At 29.9% G+C, this 9,514-nt stretch overlaps 1 protein-coding gene across 1 annotated transcript; it reads right to left on the reverse strand.

Moving 5' to 3' along the window:
- Positions 1-2,680: 2,680 nt before the first annotated feature.
- LOC133300947 (WAT1-related protein At4g08290-like) lies at positions 2,681-7,489 on the reverse strand. The gene is made up of 7 exons (XM_061500531.1): positions 7,278-7,489; positions 7,047-7,109; positions 6,783-6,899; positions 6,328-6,559; positions 3,904-4,062; positions 3,292-3,443; positions 2,681-2,918 (listed from the first exon to the last, which is right to left on the reverse strand). The coding sequence occupies exons 1-7, from the start codon at positions 7,487-7,489 to the stop codon at positions 2,681-2,683; spliced, it is 1,173 nt and encodes a 390-aa protein (XP_061356515.1).
- Between the last annotated feature and the right edge of the window lie 2,025 nt (positions 7,490-9,514).

Raw genomic sequence — 9,514 nt, forward strand, 5'->3', positions numbered from 1 at the left:
CATTTTAAGCGACATGTGTATATGTTGTATATATTTTTTTTGAAATTTAGGCATGTACAATCGTTATTCAGAGATATATTGTTCTCATTAGCATGTACAAGATTACATGTTGATAACTGAGATGAGATGATCAGTGGCACAGAGCCAATATATGTTTGAATCCATAGATGGATTCTAGGATTGTATATTTGGACTGGACTTTTCTGGATTTTAGGTACAATGTACAAGATTGTAGGATTTTCATCCCTAGATTGTCTAATTTAGAGTGAAAATGTTGTCTGCAAGATCCTATCTGGGATGGTACATGTTATTATACTCGGATAGTCATTGAGCATTGATTATGGTTACATGATTGTCAAGTTAAATTTTTGTACAAGTATAAGACTGTATAGTTTAGAAGAATATGAAAAATATGATATGCATGACAATACACAAGGTAAACAGAAAGTAAAAGTTAAGTCACCTAGTTACAGAAGATACTAGTGATACTTTTCATAAGTCTTTTGCTTAAATACATATATATGATGTGCTTCTATATGCCATATGCATGTTAACTAACCGGCTCGAGACAGAGATATTACAACTTTGGTCTAAGTAGATTAGACATATATAAAATATTTTGAGTCTGACCTATTAATTTGGTATAAGCATAATTATAGGTCTAACCTAGCTTATGTATAAAAATCAAAAGGCTTGACCTAAGCTTATTTTCCTGTTTAAGCCTATTATGCTTTTAATATTGTTTAAAAATTAAAAAAGGAAAATAAAATAATATTATTTTATCAATTAAAATTATTTAAAATAAATATTTTAATTATTTTAATTAAAATAAATAATACGTTATAAGCCGACCTGTAAATTTGTAAGGCTGCTCGATTTTATTGAATATATTATATCAAACTTTATATATGTCGGACCGTATGCCCCTATCAGATCGTCTGGTCTATGTACATTCATAGTTTTCTCAATATTCATTCTATTGATAATTTATCAAGAAAGCTCGTATGATGGTTTTTATCTTTAAAAAATCTCTCTCTCTCTTAAATTTCTGACAATATTATCTCCTAACCAAATGCATGAATATAGAACATTCAATTCAAAAAAATCTTAAGAATTTCGTAAATATTTTGTAAATGAGAAAATTTTGACAATATTTTCATTTATAAATCGCATTTTACAAAATCATATTTGTGAGAGTATTCTCAGACCAAGCTCCGGTTATATTCTTTTGAATTAATTTTTCTTGAGATGTATGGACAAATTTCCTAAAAGTGATGAACGTTCATATCAGATTAAATTCCAAAATTGGGGAAAATTAAGTTTCACACACACAACTTAGGAGGCTGAATCCAAATGTAAAGCAAAACTTACACTTCGAAAAGGCCCAAGAGCCGCAGAAACTCTAGTTACATATAGTGTCATAGGTTTATACGGTTATTTGATTGGACAACAAAAATATTATTTACAAATGCAATCCACAATAGCTTGGGCCTATTTTATGAGGCGAGCAATTAATAATCAGGTTTTGCACTGCAAATTAAGGACAGTGATCATGGCCCATGTTCAGGCCCAGTGTTAATTAATGGGCAAGGTCAAACATGCAGCCCAAGTTCTAGGTCTTATATTAGATTATTCAAACTTAATTAACTATCATGAATACGTTAAGTTCAACTTATATAAACCTACTAAGACCTTCTTGATGAGAAAACTGTTGGAACAACCTAGCTATTCACCCGTCAGCCTACTGAAATACACACAAACAAAGCTGTCATCATCTAGTTAAGTAAAATTTTAACTTTAATTTAATTCATAGTGTAAAATGTTTTTACAGTAAATCACTCATTAATTCAATATCATGTTATTAAAAAAATTGACTCTTATAACAATTATTTCAAAAGTCATGCCTTTGTAATGATGTTACAATACATGATTGAGTTATAGTTTAAAAACCTTTGCATTGACCGTGTATGCCAAAATTAAACTAATTGAGTAATATTACTTATTTTATTTTTTTGTGAAACCCAAATATGGCCATATCAACATTATGATAAGTAAGGATATCTCATGATTATTTATACGCAAAAGGAGGATACTGAACTAAGTGTTGATATTCAATCTGACTTTACATTCAATCTAACATTTAAAGCGATAACTACCATTTTCTATTTTTGTCTTCAAATGCATCTAACTGATCTAAGCATAATATTCGACATGATTCATCTTGTTTTCTAGTTTTGTTTCAAACATAAAGCATGATACTGCACCTTGCAGATATCAATCAATAACTTCTGTGACACAAATTTAGGCAGCACTGCTAATAGATAAGGCATGTTTCTGATTAGTCAAGTGCAAAGCGTAGTTGACTTTACAAAATTCAGATTTTGTAGTGATCACGTGGGTATTAAAGAGCAAACATGCGTGTTAAATTGCTAATCCTCACTTCCTTATCTACATGACTACATACATTACAGAAGCACATTATAAACTCAAAGAAACAGAACTTGCCAATTACTAGCAAGTTTCTGTACTAATTACAAGATATGGCTAATCCCCAAAGGTTGCCTGGGCCTCAGGCTTATCTCTTGGCACATTGAGATTTGACTAGAGGCAATGCATGCAAGGTAGTTCCTATAACTTCATTGCAAGCATTGTGGATGAACGAGGATTCAATGACTAGTAATTAAACCTTCACAATATACAACTCTGTTTCTTTCTCCACTTTGTTGGGCTCCTCTAATTTCTGCTTGGCTGATTGCTGGTTTTCGAAATAGTCAGAAATATCAACTTTGGAATCATCAGTTGCAGTAATTGGCAGTGATTTCGTGTCCCCTGCAGCTGCTGATGGGTCTGAATAGTCCTTTGCTTTGCCCCACACAACCGAGTAAAGGCCCAGTGCGATGATAATGCCTCCAATGATACTGCCATCCATTTATAAATATTACAATATTTATCTGACGAACAAAAAGAATAAGGTGGTAATTTAGAAGCTTTTGAGTAGTTATGCTAAATAAGTTACGTACACTTTTTGCATTTTGTAACCAAAGCTTCTTTTCTTTTTCTTTTTTAATTTTAAAAGGATTAAACATAAATGAGGAATGTAGGTGTGATTATTAAATATGAAATATGTCAAGTGCAACAAGCACTCATTTCATGAACGACAAATGAATAACTGAATTTATTTTTTTCCTCTTTTTTTTAATAAAGAAATAAATGAATTGGAAAGAGAAATTAAATACATAAGAAAGAATAAATGGGCTTGGTGAGCAGAGCAAGTTGAAATAAAAAATATACCTTCCAAGATGGATTTGTTCTCCTAATATAAGCGATCCCAAACCAGCAACAATGATCATACAGAGAGGGTTAAAGGCCGTTGTAAATACGGGGCCTCTTGTTTTCATCACCATCCCTTGAACGTAGTATGCAATTCCTGAACTAACTATTCCCTAAAAAATTAAGAAACGAGATTAAAGGAAATTATTGAGATTTTTCTAACTATATAGCAACTTCTAAAATTTGAAAATGAAAACATTGATTTTTTTCCTTATGTTGTTAAATCTCTTTTTTTTTTTTTTGGATTGAGAAAAAAATGTAATATCTCATATAATCGAATTCATATCATATTTCTACTAGACAATGCATGATGTCATTGAAACCAGGCATCCGCAATCATTCACAAGCACATTAAAAATCCAATATATATACCCTTTTCGGATATGGGACCCTAACATTTAGTAGACTTAACCTTGTCTTAAATGGAACTTTGCTGACCACTCAATGAGGCCTTAAGAATCGGCCCTGAAATCTCGTGGTGTTATGTGATTGGAGATTTAAATATAATAATTAAGTCTCTTGTGACTATGTATTAGTGAGTAAAGGAGAAAATTTAGTTGAAATAGTACAAACCGCGTAAAGAGGAGCATAGAGCCTATAATCCCAACCAATGGCCCAAGCCCGGGAGTGACGCTCGGCCACAAGTGCCACTGCAGTACCTTGCGCTGTTCCCGCAAGGCATATCAAGGTCGCCAATGATAGCTCCGCTGGGTATCTTTTTACCGTTATGGACTGCTTCCCACAAAAAGACACAAAATCGCACATACTTCAATTCATGATTAACATTAGTGCATTGATTACAAAGCAAAATGCTATTTACTTTTTTGTTTCTTAAATATTTGAGCTAATTATCTTTATGAAAGTGGAACACTAGTTATAACTAAGTGTGAAACTACTCGTTTTGGTATATTTTTACAGGGTTTGGTGTTTCTCATTTAAAATGACATAAGTTATGTTATTTTAGAAGAGAAATAGACACAGAAAAATATGAAAATCATGAGAGAGAGAAAATGAGTGATTTTTTTTAATTTAAAATTTAAATAAAAAAAATTTCGTGTCTGTCTTTATCTTAAAATAACATAACTTTATGTCATTTAAAATGACAAACACTTTTCTCATTTTTATATTCTCTCTTCTCTATTTTTTTATTTTTAATTTTATAAATTAGAAAAAATAACATAACTTTGTGTTATTTAAAATAATAAATATTTTTTCCTATATGACTTTAATGTTTCTAGAATGAATGTAGATAAGATATCTACATTCACTCCCAAAACGACGTCATTTTAGATTGAAAGATTAAAAAATTATAATAAGAAAGACTATTATAACCCTGAAAAAAATTATAATTACAAAAATACCATGATACCCCAAAACAAAATCGTTTTGGGCTCAATGTAGATCAGTTATCTACATTGACTGTAGAAAAATGAACATATATATATATATATAAATATATATATATGGGAAAATATTGTCTCCTTTTAAAAAAGAAATTTTTTTCCTACTAGTGACTTATGTTATAAGTGGGTCCCACTTTAAAATTCTTTCTCTCGACTATTTTGTAGACCCCACTTATGCCATGACACACTAATAGGAAAAAAAAATTATAAAGAGAAAATGATTTTCATATATATATAGGGTTCATTTTTTCTGCAGTTAATGCAGATAAATTATCTGCATTGAGCCCAAAATGACATCGTTTTTGTAATCAAAGTGTTTTTATAATTTTAATTTATTTCAGGGTTATAATAGTCTTTATATTTATAAATTTTTAATATTTCAACATCAAAAGGACATCGTTTTGGGAGTAAATTTCAGATAACTTATCTATAATAACTGCAGAAATACTTTTCTGATATATATATATAGGGGAAAGATCCGTTTACAAATTTTTACAAATTACACTATGTACTCCCGAAAGTACCTAGTGTACTTCCAGGAGTACATAGTGTAGTTTGTAAGCAAAAAATTTGTAAATATGATGCTCACCATATATGGAAAAGGTTATATATAAACTTTTTTTTTTACAGACTCTTACAAACTACACTATGTCTGACCAATAATACTCTACTCAAAAGTGTATTATCAGTCAGACATAGTGTAGTTTGTAAATTTGTAAAAAAAAGTTTGTAAACAGATCATTCTCCATATATATATATATATATATATATATGAGGTACGATCCTTTGACACTTCATCTGAGAGCCGTTAGATCAATGTTGTCACATGCTTACAAATCAGAGTTGTTGATCTTTTTAGATCTAACGGCTCTCAGATGAGGTGTCAAAATTTAAATTTAACACTGATGTCAAAGGATCCTACCTCTTTCTCTATATATAAAAATTGATAGTGGAACCCACATGTATTTTTTAGTCAGTTGGAAAAAAGTTTTGACTTGCCACATCGTGACATGACAATTGTTTATTCCAATAAATATATATATATATATATATATATATATATATATATATATATATATTAGGCATTACTTTTCTGCAATAGCGGTAGAGAAGTAGTGTTTGTCTCAAAGATAAAAAAAGAGACACATTAAATTAAAAAAAAATTATCAGGATCCAATGTCGTTCTTGATAGTTTTTTGTATGTGATAGACAAAGTATTTTTTCCACAACTGCAGAAACACTTTTGCTATATATATAAGAATAATAAATTTTATATTGAAATTTAGCCATTACTTTATATGTATATGATGATTGTCATTTATAAAGTTAGACTCACAAATTAAATTAATTAACAAACAAACCAAACACTTAAAATGAGACCCACACCTTTATTTTTTTTTCCACTTTCTCTTTTCTATTATCTATTTATTTCTCTCACTTAAAATGACACAACTTTGCATCTTTTAAAATGACACACACTTTTCCCTAATTTTTAATAAATTATCAACAACTAAATTTAACTCTAGGACTTATTGTTCTTATATTAAGTGTTATATCTGGTTCTATATATAATATATAAATTCGTGGGGTTTACCTGCAAAATGTAGAAAGAAGACAAAGCTACACAACCCAATAGTATATAAACAGCTCCAGTGGTTTGGTGGGAGGAGTGGCTTCCATCTTCATGATGGGTTGTGCTTCCAGAATGAAAAAGGTTGAATCCAGGACCTTTGTAAATTGCCATTAGCAAAGCACCTCCAAAAGTTACTAATGTTCCAATCACTTTGGCTTGACTTCGAACCTCCTTAAATTTTAGAAGCTCCAACCTAAAGAAAAACGAAAGGAGTATCTAGCCATATTAATCCATAATTTACATGCATGGATTGCATACTATATTGCACTTAATTGAGTAATTATTCAGTATTGTTTATGTACACTTTTTTTTTTATATATATATGTAAATAGAAGTAAGTGAGTTTTTATGCAAATCCAGTGTGCGTTCCCATTTATATGGAAATGAGTAAACTGATATCCTATTTAATTAGTTACCGGATAACGACTGCAAGCAGAAAGGTGATAGAGGGAACAGAATTCGTAATAGCAGATGTGAATGAAGCCGAAGTGTACTTCATCCCCAAGTAACTGAAGCTTTGATTAAAAACTGGCCTGGTCAAAATTAGCCATGTAACTAACAAGGTTATTATCCTAGAAAAGAGGATAGTTCTCGCCAATTAAATGGGCATAAAGTGCAAGTAATTAAATATGCGTTTATATATTCCTCATATGAATATATGTAAAGTTTTAGATAATTACTCCAGAAATCCTAGGACCATTATTTGTAGAAAGACTGGAAGTGTCATCTTGGGCCTACTTTTCCTGAAAAACAATATATTTAAAAAAAAAAAAAAAAAGCAATGTTAATTAAAATTGACTAACCATCTTCCATGAATCGTGAAAGACCCTGATAATGGAACGTACACTTTTAATTAGATGGAAATATTAAGGAAGATACAGAATGAATAGGCTGAAACTAGTCAGTGACACCTTTCAACAAAGAATGCGAAAGGGGCAAGGACAATTGTGGCCATGGCATTGCGGTAGACAAGGAATACAAAACGACTCATCCCATGATTAAGAATATCCTTGCCCAAGATGTAATTGCCAGCCATGCCAAATTGCAAGCCAATCATTAACAGGTATGGTTTTGCATTAGTAAACAACAAGCGTAATCTGCCAATATTATTTTCGGCACTCATGGTTGATCAGTTACTGATCTAAGAAAAGAAGAGTGAAGAGAAATGATGTGGTTTGTTATGAACAACACCTTGAGACAATACGTGAGATGGATGGCCTTCCTTTTATACACGAAAAGCAAAAGTGAAAGTACTGTCTATAATAGTAATGCCCCCAAACACTTCTCTACTTAAGTTACAATTGGACACAACACTATGACTGTTCCGAGTTTAGGTGGCAAAGCTATATATATTTGTTTAATTAATATAGATGGTCCTAACCGATCGAGCAACTGTATTACAATTACGACTAAAACATTCTCTAAGTATATAGATGCATGAGTGTTTGTATTAAGTTATTTTTAAAATTTTAAAATTAAAAATATTATTTTTAAAAAGTAATTATTAAAAAAAAAGTTTACTAAAGATACTATCATACTCATACAACAATTATAGGGCATAAAATCTAGTTTAGACTGAATAGAATAGAGAAGTGCAAGGCCCCAATAACCACAGTTTCTGTCCTTTTACTATAAATGAGAGTCAGTTTCCACTTTTTCTGCCACAATTTGGTATTTAAGAAAATAGGTAACAGCGGGTACGGAGATCAATTTTTGACTTGCGACTTTCTGTAGCTAGACTTCTAAAAAAAAAAAAGTGAGAGAAGGAGGGAGTTTTTTTTCTTCATATTTTTTTATTTTGACTATAAAGTATTTTTATCTATTTAGAGAAAGATTAAGTTTTACTATAATGTTAATTTAGTTTTGATTATAAGAATTTTTAGTGGAGTTTAAATCATTACGTTTACAAGAAATTTAGTTCGCTAACTAAATCATATCTCATAATTAAAAAAAAATAGCAAATATTTAAGAATTATCTTATGTTAAAGTAAAAGTGTCATTATGTTTACCGAAAAAAAAAATTCATTATACAAACTTTTTATTTCATAAAATACACAAAAATCAAATGTAGAACATTGTTTTATGAAACAAAAGAGAGAGAGAGAGAGAAAAGATTGAATTCGTAAAGTAAAAGTTAAAAGTAACAACTTATGTGTGAATAAGAAAACTATATTTTAAATAAGAGAAAGTTTATATTGACAATTATTTTTTTTGCAAACTACGCTATGTCTTACTGGTAAGACTTCGCTCAAGAATATCTTATCGTCATCGGTAAGACATATTGTAGTTTGTAAATAAAAAATTTATAAATATTAACCTTCCCCTTTAAATAAAGGATTTGTCTTTAAAGAAAATTATTCTTAGCAATTAAAAATATATTTAATGTTTCTCATGGTGTAAGTGATAAAATAATTTTCTATACATACATAAAAATATGTGGCACTCATATGGAGCCATATAAAGAGAAGAGAAGAAAAAAAAAAACTAAATTTCATATACTTTTATATGTGTATAAGAGACAATTTTATTTTTTACAACATAAGAAACATTAAAGCTATTAAAAATAGTAGAAAAAAGATGATTTGACTGTCATTTTCTCTCCCCCTTTCTTTCTTTATTTTTCAGTGTGCCCTTCGATTCTTTCTTTTTCATATAAATATATATATATATATATAAATAAATAAAAGGAATATTGTATAATTGAAGGAAGAGGAATTTGATTGACTCCTCCTGATATGGCAATAGGATAATATATAGTGGTACCACGAGTCATATTATTATAAGTTTGTGAACAAAAAAGAATATGATATTAACCGCTTTGAAATGGTACCACGGAATGAATTTTATCACGAAATCATTCAGAAGTTTTACATGAAAATATGTCATTACAAACTGTAAACAATTTAAAATGGAAGACATTTTGGCTATCAAAAAATAATGGAAGACATTTCGATTGAACACAAGTGTAGGACTCACCTCTTGTTTTTTCTGAATATGGACCTGAACTCATCGAATATGAATTATCGTGTTGTCTAGAATTCCTCTTATTTCCCATCTTAAATTTATATTTATTATCTTTTACATTTCGTACTTCCACTTCATTCAATTTGTCTTTGGTAATACACTTCAAATCAATTCAACCCAAAAA

The sequence above is a fragment of the Gastrolobium bilobum genome, unplaced genomic scaffold (genome assembly GCF_033153095.1).
Source record: "Gastrolobium bilobum isolate Gb01-03AN ecotype WA unplaced genomic scaffold, APGP_CSIRO_Gbil_v1 utg4266, whole genome shotgun sequence".
Classification (NCBI taxonomy): Eukaryota; Viridiplantae; Streptophyta; class Magnoliopsida; order Fabales; family Fabaceae; genus Gastrolobium; species Gastrolobium bilobum.

What these genes read in the sequence shown, in the direction of transcription:
- LOC133300947 (XM_061500531.1), bottom strand. Translation starts at nt 7,489, where the DNA reads ATGAGTGCCGAAAATAATATTGGCAGATTACGCTTGTTGTTTACTAAT. An exon ending in CTTCTTTCTACATTTTGCAG is followed by an intron (nt 4,063 to 6,327) that starts GTAAACCCCACG and finishes TGTGGGAAGCAG; the next exon opens with TCCATAACGGTAAAAAGATA. An exon ending in GAACAAATCCATCTTGGAAG is followed by an intron (nt 2,919 to 3,291) that starts GTATATTTTTTA and finishes AATGGATGGCAG; the next exon opens with TATCATTGGAGGCATTATCA.